This window comes from Ambystoma mexicanum, chromosome 5p, assembly GCF_040938575.1.
Source record: "Ambystoma mexicanum isolate Mex_15411 chromosome 5p, UKY_AmexF1_1, whole genome shotgun sequence".
NCBI lineage: Eukaryota > Metazoa > Chordata > Amphibia > Caudata > Ambystomatidae > Ambystoma > Ambystoma mexicanum.
Window position 1 is genome coordinate 651,394,113 of NC_090930.1, and position 12,914 is coordinate 651,407,026.

The 12,914-nt window shown below is 44.9% G+C and overlaps 1 protein-coding gene across 2 annotated transcripts in view; it reads right to left on the reverse strand.

Moving 5' to 3' along the window:
• The window catches only part of TRMT12 (tRNA methyltransferase 12 homolog), an 824,050-nt gene that overhangs the window by 463,363 nt on the left and 347,773 nt on the right, over positions 1-12,914 (reverse strand). For both annotated transcript variants that reach the window (XM_069613002.1, XM_069613001.1), the window contains exons 4-5: positions 7,416-7,614; positions 7,173-7,323 (exon numbers count right to left, since the gene is read on the reverse strand). In XM_069613002.1, coding sequence (XP_069469103.1) covers positions 7,173-7,323; positions 7,416-7,614 — 350 coding nt within the window. The remainder of the gene's footprint in view (positions 1-7,172; positions 7,324-7,415; positions 7,615-12,914) is intronic.

Sequence of the window (12,914 nt, forward strand, 5' to 3'; positions counted from 1 at the left end):
AAGAGTAGCAAGCCTTGGTTCCAGAGGTTTATTATTCCCTTCACCTGGATTCAACGCCAATGATTCTTCGTCTCCCAGTTTATTGCGTCTCTCTTGGCTCACAAGAATACTATTAGTCACAAAGCTACTTAGTCTTGTAGCTCCTTCTTTCAAAGGTTCCTTCTTGTTCAGCAAATACAGCCCTTTTTCGGGACTTCCTGTAGATTTACAACTGCCTGGTATACTTCCCTGCCAGGACATCTTATATTCACAGGTAACTGTTCCTCTTTTACTTCCACAATTGCTTATTTCTACTTTGGTATTGCACTTGTAGCTGCCTGGTTTACTCACCTGCCCGGACTTCTTATACCCATAGGTAACAGTTTCCCTTTTACTTCCACAGTTGCATTTAGTCTTTGGTATTGTATATCTGGTTGTTTCAACATTCGTTCTTGGTTTCCCTCATATCTGCATTCCATACACTCATATGACGGGGGTTCATATTTGCAAACAATCTCCTTAATGTCTCAGTTTCTGTGGCTTTAAAGTTTACAAATTGTGTTTGGTGCGGTCAGCGAAACGCCCCAGGGTCCCTACTTTGGGTTGGCTCAACAGCTCTATGTGGCGTCTTCGGTCCCGTTCGCACTTACGTGGCAACTTTTTGCGTGTCTGTGGCATATCCTGCTCCTGCAACGTTCCCTTGGCAACGCCCCTTGGCTCCACCACACTGGTTTGTGCTACCAGGTCCACAAGCCTTGGAGAGGTGCAATAACTCCTCCCAAACAGCAGCCTCCTAGAGTTCCATTTCGATCTTTAAATGATTCACGCACAGGTGCATTCTGAAAACAATTAGCACGCTCATTGAGCTTGAGGGTCCTTCTGCTCTGCATTGTTTCCTTCTTCCTCCTCATCGTCTCAGTACTTGGGCGCTTGTGGGAATAGTAGTCCCTTTATGAGAATACTGTATAAACGTTTGCAATAGGTTTTAAAGGTAAACTAGGTTTGGAAGAAGAGAATGTGGAACTAGGGAAAGTGTTTTTCGTAACTTCATAAGGCAGAGTTGGTCTTTTGGATGTGACCAAAGCATTCCACTACTCTCCATGGGTGGAAGAGGGAAGGCACCACAATGGGCCATTAGACTGTTGCAAATGGGGTATTCATACTGAAAGGGGAAAAAGGGATACCACATCTCACACAATGAAGTCAGGATATCTCCCCAGAGGTCGTCGCCCCCCCATGTGATTCTCCCGCATACAGCCACCACCAGGGCCAGGATCAAGTAGCGGCTGCCGTCCCCTGGCCACATGGGAGGAGGTCACCGCAGGAAAAACAGTAGTGACTCCATCAGATTCAAAGTTGCAGATATAAAAGTCAGATGTCCCACCTTAGAGCAGAAAGGTTTGGAGGAGAAACAGCCAACCACATGAATTGCAGGCAGGAATCAGGAACCCCCACATGGCAGATAAGTGCCACAGTCCCAGTAAGCTTCAGGGGAGTACAAGAAGGCTGTATGTAATTGCCCACTCTCACCTTTCCCAATTGCTAGCTCCCCACACCATGAACTTCCCCATGTGGTTTGTAACACTAACACACACACACACACACACATATACACACACACCCCCCAAGGCTAGCCTTGCATCTTCCAAACCTTAGACACACACAGACATGGATTGAAGTTTGCAAGAGACCCAAAGCCAATGTAGACTAGTACACAAGCGACACCACGTGACCTCTGTATTATTTCAATTCTGTTATGCAGTGCTTAGATTGTATCCCCGTTTGGATGACATCCCGAAATAGGAGGACAAAGGGGCATATGAAATAAAAAGTGTAGAAATGGGGGAAGAATCAGGAACTTACTGGAGTGGTGAGGAAAATAAATGGATTGATAAGAGGAATGGAGAAGAGAGGGAAGAGAAGAGAGAAATGAGAAGAGAGAAATGAGAAGACATAAGAGAGAGAAAAAAGGGCATGCCATATGTGCAATAAAGAAGGGAGTTGGAAGAAGGGGATGGGGTAGATGGGAAGAAACAGTAAAGTGCGACGGGGTGGCCCGCCACTTAGAACCACGCTGACTCAAATGTCAAGTCCAAGGGTGTTTATTGGATCTTTAGAATCAACTTGGGCCAGGGACTTTCAGGTAGTTCTCAGGGCTAAGCGGGTCCTTGAGGAATTGTTGCTAAGGCTGTCCCTGGCTATCTCGACTTCCCCTGGTCTTGCCCACCTCTGCAGCCCAGGAATCTTTACCGGGATGTTAGTGCAAGTCAACAGTAACACCTATCCGTTTGCTTCCAAATTAGGCTAATAGTGGTATTCCCTGATTCGATGGTGGTCTCACTCCCTAGGGGTTTTCTAGGCTTTCCCTAACCTAGCCTGCTTAGTACTATCAGGGAGATACGGATGGTGCCTTCTTCCACCCGGTGTCAAACTCACTTCTCTCACAACCGCTCGTACCGGACGCTTCACTATACTGGTCTCTTCAGATATTCTCTTCCCACCACATCATTGCCCCTCAGATATCTCACTCCGCCTTTCCATCTACACCCTTTGATCTTTCTTCTTCTCTTACTCCAATTCTTACTATCCCTCGTACCTCCAACTAGCCCTCTACCTTCATCATCTTCTCTTCACTCCTTCCTTTCACTCTTCTTCCTTGCCCCTTGCTATTATTCTCGTTATTTTCTCTATTTCTACACTTCTAACTAGGTATTCCTATTCTCCCGCTCCATCGGTCCTGCTTCTCTTCCTCTGCTGCTGCTACTCCCTCTTGATACTACCACTGCTCTGTTCCCACTACTATCTCTTGCCTCCTCTACTCCCTCTACTCAGACTACGACTCACCAAAACTTACTGTCCCCTACTCACAACTAACAGCTCCTAATCCCACCACCACTTCTACCACTCCCACAACTACTACTACCTCCGATACCACTACCGCCCTATTACTCCTATTCTAGCTCTATTCCTGACACTCTCCACTCACTCACAAATATTCCACAGACCCCCTCTCCCTAATGGCTTCTGCACTCTGGTGGCTCTCGCCTCCTCTGGTCTCGCGGACATCCGCGATCAACTCCTGTCCTCACCCAACTAACCCACACTCAACCATTCTCACACTCATCCTTAAATACCTACCCCAGGATTGGCCACTGACCTCATCTAGTGTGAGAGAGAGAGTGAGAGTAAGAGTGAGTGTGTGTGTTTGGTGGCGACTGGTAAGACTCGCCCCGTTCATGCAGTCTGGTTGCATTCCTAACCTGGAGGCTGTACTGGCTTTCAGGAGTCATGCATGCCTGCAGGCCTCTCTGGGGCCTTTTACAAATACAGGTCACTGGTGGTGTAGTGGAGGATATAAAGGCCCCAATAGGGGCCTTATACTAAATAGAAAATGGCTTTACTGATCGGCTAGTGTACTCCATGCAGCCTGGTACTGGGGCAGCCAGTCTTAAGGTTGCCGCACCCCTCAAATCTTATTTTCTGGGCTGTGTGCGTTGACGCTCGCTGCACAACAGTTCTGGCGCCTTCCCCACGGCTGCCTCTTTCCCACTGCAGGTTCTTCCCGTGGCTTTGCCGCCACCAGATACAGTGAGGAGGAGCTGGGAGGGAGCCAGCCCTCATGCAGGCACCAAGAAAGGGTGTTGGGTTCCCTCCCCCCTTGACAGGCGCCACAACGCTGGCCCTGTCACAGAATGAAGAGACAAAAGAGGCGGGTAAATAAAGAAGAGGCTGGTTACAGAAGGTTATGTGAGGGCAGCAAGATTGAAAAGAGACCAAGAAAAGAGAATGAAAACAGAAGACACGAAGTAGAGACTACAAAAGAGGAAGGAGTTAAAGGAAGGAGTGCAGTAAGTAGGTAGAGACCACATTACTGTACGAAGATATGTTAGGAGGAGGAGGTGGAAATGGAATAGCCGAACAAGTTGAAGGAAAAGACCCACACTCTTCAAGGCCTGAGTCATTGTTTTCAACAATGACTTTGTTACAGAAGTCAAGTCCCATCTTTTTATTTTTTAGACGTTACCTCTTTTAATGGAATAAGCAGGGTCTTTTAAACACAGGGTAATACCCAGCGAAGTCTGTAAATGTTTTCATCTTGATCTGGAGTTTGGGTGCCTCCTATTGCACATTGGACTGGATCTTTTCCTGGACAAGTTGCATCTTGTTTACTTGGTAGTGGCGGCATAGGCAGGGTATCAGAAACCTGGCCTATTTGATAATCACTAGTCTTGGCATTCAGGTTGGTTTTTGGAGTTCCTGAAACACTTTGAGATGTACAATTTTTATAAGGGTATTATTATTAGGGTATTCATTGAGTGAGAAACTAGTTTCGGGAGGCAATAGAGCGCTTTACAACCATAGCAGCAAGAACACAGTGACGGAAGCAGAGAAACAGGAAGTGGGCAGCTAAAAGAGGGGAAGTTGGCAGCAAAGGATCTACAAGCAACCAGGGATGGAAGCAGTGGAGAGCAGACCACCCTTCAGTTAAAGTGGTGATTTTAGGGTGTGTGGGGAGCCATTCCTACAATAAAGTCTTCACGTGGCACTAGAGGCACCAATAAAATCTACGTTATTCATCCATGTCAACCAGATTATGGTTGGTGATTATGGTTTCCAGCCCATAAAACATCAGTTTAAAGCACTTCACTATTTTTTTTCAGATATTATGATAATCATGTATCTGGTGTGGTGGCAGCATTGTCCACTGGCTCACTGATGGGGTCATCACTCGTGGGGATGGTCAACGTCCTTTACTAACAGATTGATGAAATGATGTACCTCATTGTTTGGCAGAAGGAGTGGAGATATCTGCCTCTCAAATTGCCCCGAAGTGTGGAGTCCTTCTATATAATTACTTTGCCACCCCTAAAGCCTACAGGTTTTTGGGCCCGTAGCTAGGGAGTCTTCATCTGCTGTCACCTTTGTTCCTGAGGCCAGAGGACACATTGGTCTTTTGCATGAAACTGCGGAGTGGTTGCACAGCAGCGTCAGAGCTTACATTATGTGAGAGAGATACAAACACTTAAGGGACAGCGCATTTTGCTTGTTGGCCCTGGACACCAAATTGCTTAGAACCTTTCCTGACAAACCAGTCCAGGACAACTGATATGGTTCAAATCACAGTGAGGTATCTGGAGTAATTCACACGAAGCAGGTAAGTTATAATGAAGTATTTATTCGCAAGTGGAGGTCCTCCTGTCCAGCCATGTTTACCAATACAGTTAACTACACCCAAAACATGTTTATGTTAACAGTTGGCTGCAGCGTATTTAAAATGGTACATGACCAACTGATATTTATAGCAGTATTTGCTACACAAGTGATAAGCCTATATATATATATATATATTCACTGAAAAAACGTTAAGGGGACGTTATGGTCAAGTTTCACTAATAAAAACCTATGAAATTCAACGAAAAAAAAAACGTTGTTAAAAGGGATGTTATGGTTACAAGTAAAACCGAAAAACCTCAGAAATTCACCAGTTATGGTAAGCTAAGCAACCATAACTCGCACCACCACAGGGCAGTGCTAAGACTAACACCCAGGACATCAAAGACAAAGACAAGTCGCTGCTCCTGCCGCAAATTTGGTGAAAATCCATCCATTGGTTTGGGCTGTAGACGTGAGGAATGTTTTTTCTCCCACTGTGTCTCTGGGAAGAAAAAAAAATTTGGGACCCCCTTACAACTTTATCCCCCCCCCTTGATGAAACCTCACCAAACCTGTCACAAAAATCCAGAGGGGGCCATATACTTTTTTAGAAAAGTTAGCTAACGTGTTACGCCTCGGCAGGCACGGAGGAGGATTATAGCCCTTCGGAAGGGCATGCGTCACATTGCAAATCCATTCTACGCCCACTGGCAACTGCCCTGGAAAATAGTGGCCTCGGCTCACTCCGCGGCGCCCTGCGGCGAGTTGAACTACGATTCCCAGCATTCCGCCTCCCGCTCTCAGCAGATGGGCGATGATGCGTGAACCTCGGTTTCGTCCGGTTCCGCCTTTCCCCTTCCCGATTTAAACCGCACAACCGGGAAAGTCGCTGCTTCTGATTAAAGTTGCATCCCGGTGTTTAGAAGTTCCGTCTTCGATCCTACTATATTTACCCGTGTACCAGACCTAATTCCTCCTTCACGGACTGCCTCTGCCTGCCGATTTTGGAAAACTACTGACCCGTGTACCAGACCTATTTCCTCCTTCACGGTCTGCCTCTGCCTGCCGATTTTGGAAAACTACTGACCCGTGTACCAGACCTATTTCCTCCTTCACGGACTGCCTCTGCCTGCCGATTTTGGAAAACTACTCACCTGTGTACCAGACCTCTTTTTCTCCCTCACAGACTGCCTTTGCCTGTCACCGAAACCATCACCTACAATTCTTATGGTTGTTGTTCCCATCATCTCCACAATCAGACTTCCATTGGACATCCTCCAATAGTGCACAGGGACGCCTTGCAGAGAGTGCACCCACTCGACTCTAGCGCGGCCCTCGTTCCGCCCGGGTTTAGTTCCCTAACTAACCTTCCCCGTTTATTATTTTGCACTTCCGTTTTTGGACTCCTTTGGGATAACTCAGACTCAACAACAACATCCGTGGTAAGGGTTCTCTAATTTATGATTCTATACCTCGTAGCCTAGCGACAACTATCATTAGTATAGGTTACATTCTCCTTTCTTACTTATAGGTGGTTCCGGTTGCCTTAAACAAGGGGAGGGCATAGCTCAGGTACTACTAGAAAGAAGTATCAAGGGAAAGGATTCTTCTTAAAGTTCCAATTGCTCACCTCTTGTTTTTTCCTTTACAGCTGGGTTCTTGGCGGCATGTCCTCCCCGCCCTTTTGAGCGATCAGTCCATCTGCCTGGTCCTACCCAGCAGAGGGTCATATCGTTAAAAAGGTCTTGTGCCCTCACAGAGAGGAGGCTAGGTTGGAGGCCCCGACCTAGCTCTTCAATCAATAGTGCAGTCCTGTGTCTTCCGGCCACCGATTGGTTTACGTCCCGTCCGGTGAGTAACATAACGATTCATTCAGAGGGAGCAAAGTTATAAGCCGCCCAAAAAGTGCTCTTTCTATGAGTTGAGCAACTTAACCATAACTACAGGGCCACCAACGCAGGCCCTGTAATATATAACACACAGACATCAATAACAGTACACTTCCTCAGCAGTCTGCTCACCATGTGATATACACTTACTTAATTCCATTATCCACGTGCTCTACCCAGTTGTTGTCTCCCAGGAGAAGAGTCACAGTTGGGGATCGGAAGCCATCCGTGGAAACATGTCCTTGTTTAGCTAAACGCTCGGCGCCAAGTGTTGTTGCAACAGTCTCCCACAGTACAGAACCTGCAACATAATCCCCCAAATAGTTGTAAAAATGGAGGAGACAAGGTGTGTGTCAAATTACGCTAGCAGGCTAGAATATCCAAGCTTCTTACCTAGCTCTGTCCACATCGGAGCAGTGAAGCAGTCTTCGCTGAGTAGAACAAGATCTCCATGAAATTGCCAAGAATGGGGAAGGTCTCTCTCGAGATCACGATCCCACGTAATTCCATATTGTTCCACAAGACTGTGAAGTTCCTCACGCAGTTCCTGCGCTGGGGACTGCACACGAGCCCGTTTCGAGAAAACAGGATTCTAGAAAAGGAAAGAAAAAAAATATATATATCAGATCAGACCTGTACAAACCCACAGCTTTTCTATGGAATATTATGCCGAAAGGAACAGCAAGTTGCATTTAATTTGTTCAAGAAAATGAAACTTGCAAACAATGCAGATACTGTGCACCACACAATTCAAAGGCCCCTTCCATCAAGAAGAAATTAATCTGTTTTAATGTAATTTAAGGGGTTTTGTAGCGTGTAGGCCACAATCACCACAGATAGTCTCGTAGCACGGATGCGTGGGTCCAAACAGGTTGTGGAAGGTACCCAGAAGTTCACCAAACGAACAATGCTGAGAAAAATACGTTTTCAGCTCTTACTTGCAAAATGGGGACATGCTGAATTTCTGAAAGGTAGAGATTGGGTTACCAAGACTGGGAAAGGATGAAGGAGGAATAGAGGCAAGGAATGTAAAGGTTTTGCATCCCGTTATTGTCTTTTGCATTTTAACGTGTGGAAAAAGATGTTTTAAGCCAATGCAACCAAACCTGCATTTTGCTGGGCGGGGTCTAGGTGGTGATGGGAGGGGCCACTTCATAAAAATAGGCGGGGCAAACTTGGAGGCTGCGCCCCATACTGTTCTACCCCTCCCCCCCATGGTTTGGTGTGGGGACCAGCTATCAAATAGTATATATTAAAGCGCAATATGCAGAGAGGCGATGGAAGACTTTCAAGAAAGTAGCAGCTTTAACATTTTACTCCGTTTGTTCAAGTACATTTTTCTGAACAAACACAGTAAAAGTTAAACACCATCAATTTCGGGGAAAGGGTTCCCTCACCTCTTTGCCTAACAAAATGCAAGTGCGCACATCCAGTGGTGCACCTAGGCTAAGATTTAGGCTCGGCTAACTCTTCAAATGTTGGGAGAGGTGCTAACTTCATAGACGGTGTAGGAGTGTCAAACCTACTTGTGTACAGGCATCTAACGTCATTACTAATTGTAATGAAACTATTATAGTCTAGCTTCAATGTTACAATCAGTTAACTCCCTCCTTTAAGTCAGAAAACACCCACTTCTTGCAGATCGTATAGTGTGAAAATGGCAGATGGCGTGCAATGAAAGATTCAATATCATAGCATAACAGGACGTTGCAGAGTGTGGGCCAGTACTCTGGATGGCCCATGACACTGTAGTGGCTGGGAGCAGCGGGAGAAAAAGTAATGTTGGTTCAACCACAGTTAGTCCGCTATACTAGAATCTCTGGTGCACTGACTGGCTGGTGAGATATGTCTGCCTTTCAAATCTAGTGATACGAGACTGGGGGAGGACCAGTTCAGCAATAATGCACTTCTATGTGAAAGTATTAGAGCCACTAGCAGAGCACCACCAGGGTACACCAATTTGTCCTACACGTATTAAAACGGTGCTATAGTAACGGTGTAAACGTAATCACTTGTAAGCACTTCAATTTTTGGAGTTGGTCAGGGTGAGATTACATTATTTGTCCGGGATCTCACACTTACGCTAAACAGCAAAGCAGGGATTTTAACACACTCTGCAATTTGGGCATGGCCACCTTCTTCCACACTTTACTTGGAACACATTTTTAAGTTTTGGGTGTCAAGACCTACTATAATACTGTCCTATCGAGTTTACTTGCAAAATACACAAATTGCATAGTAAAGCATCATGACAACATGTAAATCCTAGCAGCATGATGGGTCAAAATAATATCAGTGTACCTTTATCTTCCACATCCTGAATGGAAAACTATAAGATGCAAAGGGCAAAATATCTACTTTTAGCCTTGGAAGCGTACTAAAAAATGAATGGTCGATCGATCGATCAACACCGACAAAAGTAAGACCATGAAATTTGCTTTACCAAAACTAAAAATCACACCGTTAGTTTCTCCCTGAATGGACAATGCCTGGATAATGTTTCCACATACAAATCTAGGCATTCATGTTCAAAGCAATCTCCGTTGGGACAACCATTGGCCAGAAACAAAGGTCAAATGTAACAGAGCTGTTGATAGTATTCGTCAATTTATTGGAAGACAAGCTGGGATTTCCTTTGTGACAAACAATTTTACTACTTTACCAAACCAAAATTCGCTTTATTCTTTTTTATGGCAGCAAAATATTATATAAATATTATAAAATACATAAATATGATACGGAAATGAAACGGTATGAGCATTAATATTGCGCAAATTGTTTTGCCTACCGCAGTCTTTACCAATCGAATATCTGTACCTTGAATTTGACTACTGGCATAATAGCCGATTTTACCTTGAAGGCGACATCTGTTTAAATAAGTGGATAATACCACGATGGCTACTTTCCTTGAAGATTTTCAAGAAATCGATAACTGTTTAACAATGGGGACTCTCGGCATGTTGTTATCTATGCATTCTAAATGGAAAGTGAGATGTAGTAACAGAACAATAAATGGAGCAGAATATATGATAAAGTCTTGCTTAAAAACCAAACTCCAGGAACAAAGTAAGGAACAACATGTGTTGAACTTCTACTGTGGGAGTCATGCCACGGAATTCTGTGATCATGTTACTACTGGAATAGACAAAGCCAACATACTTAACTGTGTATCCTAAAGGCGCCGTTGCAAAGTAGTATATGAGATTAAAATGTTCTATTAGTGATTCCTTGATTACCCAAGGAGCTAGAAAGGAAATTCCTTGGAATTATAGACTGTCGTTTATATCGTACAGATGCTATAGAAACCACTGAACAAATTAACAATTTGCGAGAGTCTCCATATGATACAATGTAGTTATTTAAAATCTTACCACAGTGGTATCAACTGCAATAATACAATCTTATTATGGGCTGCTTTTATCCAAGGCTCTGACCACAATTTGATCTTTTATCTGGTAAAATTCTACTGGAAGTGGGCAGAGATAATTGACCTTTTAACATCCTAAAAGTAATTTTTATTGTTTTTTTAGTATTAAATGGGAATGAATTGGCGTTTAGTACAAGTCAGCATAAAGTTTGTTAGCGTAAAGTTTTTTTTAACTCGGGTCATGTTTTACTCTGTTCAAAACGTGATTTTAATAACCCTGGACCTAGCTAGGTTATGAGCGAGACATGCCTCAACCTGCTGGTTTCTTATGCAATGATCTTTTATACCAGAGTTTAATTGTGTTGTATATATTTTTGTCAATGTCATTGTATCGTATTTTTATTTTTGTATATGCAAAGTCTTTTGGCTGAACGCATATTAATAAATAAATATCTATTTGCCCACTTCATTTTCAGCGCTTTAAGACACGCAATAAAATAAGTTGCGTCATAAACTTACTTAGGTTTGGAGATTCGTCACAAACCTCCAGAGTGTTATGTATGGTTTTAATAACATTCAACTAAAGATAAAGCAAATTGTATTTTTAGCATATCAAGCTATTAGACGTTATGGGTATGAATGCATTTTCAAAGGGTGCTTTAATTTGGTGCTCGCTTTAACCGTCACAGATTTGCAAGGGGACTGGTGGTCTTTTGAGTTGGAAATTCACCATCATGCATAAGAAAGGCTATGCTGCTGATTACAAAAGAAACGTGTTGTTGAGTTCATTACAGCACTGACTGCAGAGCCTGGGACGCAGCCTGTGTGTCTCAGGGGGGCTGTTACTCAGGGAAACAGGCAGGGCTTGACCACCCAACACAAGCAGACAGTAGATTTGAAGAAATAAAATGCGCCCAGAAGCATGTTCCTGATCCTTTGAACTACTAAAGGGCACAGACGCCCTGCCCTTCATCTAACATTTCAGGGGGTAGGAGGGCTTCAGCCCGGTCAGCTCAATGACGTTGCGCGCCTGATGCAGGGTCACTTGCCCCCCCCCCAATCCCCTACACAACAGCCATTCACTTCATGCCTTTGTTTCTACCTTTAACCACACTTTCCACATGTGCCACCCCATTGCATGCCCTCTTAACGCTTGCTCACATGTTTTCTCACTCGGGTGTTCAAAACGAAGTGCCCACTAAGAAAATAACTTGTACCCTTAAATCCCCTAAAGGGCAGACAAAGAAAGGCTTCACTCGTTTGGCAAACCCAAATTTGCCATGAACGAGTGTACAAGAAGGAAACCTCGCCTCCATAGCAGGCCTTACACCTCCAACCTCTCAAACACCTTACTCAACAAAATCAAGCACATTCTGTCAGACAATGCCAATACACATGCTCCACTGAACAAGCAACCCAATAGAACAAAACCCTTTTCTCTCACTTTTTATGGGTAAACTGACATGCCCTTAAGACAATCAGTACTGGGAGACTTTCTTTCCCTTAGTCCTTTCCTCATGTTGCAACTTATATGCAACATGTAACAAGTGTGCAATGCATCTTACCATACAGCACACTTGGGTCTATAGTCATTTCCAAAGTCCCTAGATATTCTCGCTAGACTTTTTATAAACTGTGCAGATGTGTCATGGGCAGGACTGGTGGAAGCTATCTTTTCCCATTATTTTTAACCCTTTCCTGCCATGTCAACCGCGTTTGCAGGTGGCCTGGCTCCAAAATGGCCATGCCACGAGGTTCTTTGTCCTGTCCTTTGGCCATCTTGCCCCTTCACCTTCCCCATGTCAAGTCGACCTGGGTCAGTCCGTATTTGGTCATGCACTTTCCCGCAAATCCCAATGCTTTTGCGGGCTTCTGCATGCCTTGTGTGTGCCTCCAGGATGTGGGCTGGAACGTCTGGTTCCAATACACATCCTGGGTGCCAGAGAGTCTGGAGTGCCATGAATGCCTGGGACCACTGTGGTCCATGATTGGTCGATGTATGGAGTGTGTGTTTGTGAGCAGATCTCCCATTGGGTCCTCTCCCTTTTTGGCGCAAAGGGAATTCTGGATAAGAGGAGGCTGAAAACACCACTACCAGGTCTATCTCCTGAGTTCTCACTGAACAAAAGGATAGGATCCAAGTATCCTGCAACACAAAGCAAGCCGAGGAACCACTGGTGACCCGCTGGAAGGTTTGGCACCCTGAGCCCTCTGTCGTCCCATGGGGCCCCTTCTGCATCTGGTCGTCCTAGAAGGTCTGCGAAGACGCTTCGACCCATTGGAATAGTGGGACCAACTATTCTCGGCACCTTAATCAAACTCTGCAAGTTCGCTTTCTCAGAAGTGTCCCTGGGCCAACCAGTGGACTGATCAGCTTACCCAGTTGCTTTGTTCTGTCACAGCCGCCGTTTCGAGGAGGCCCTCGAAACTTGCTATACTGCTAGCTCTGTGTCCCCGGCACCCTCACACTGAATTTCGTACACTTGGCGTTCCCAGGTCTGAAGTGAGACGAGTGCGCCAGGACC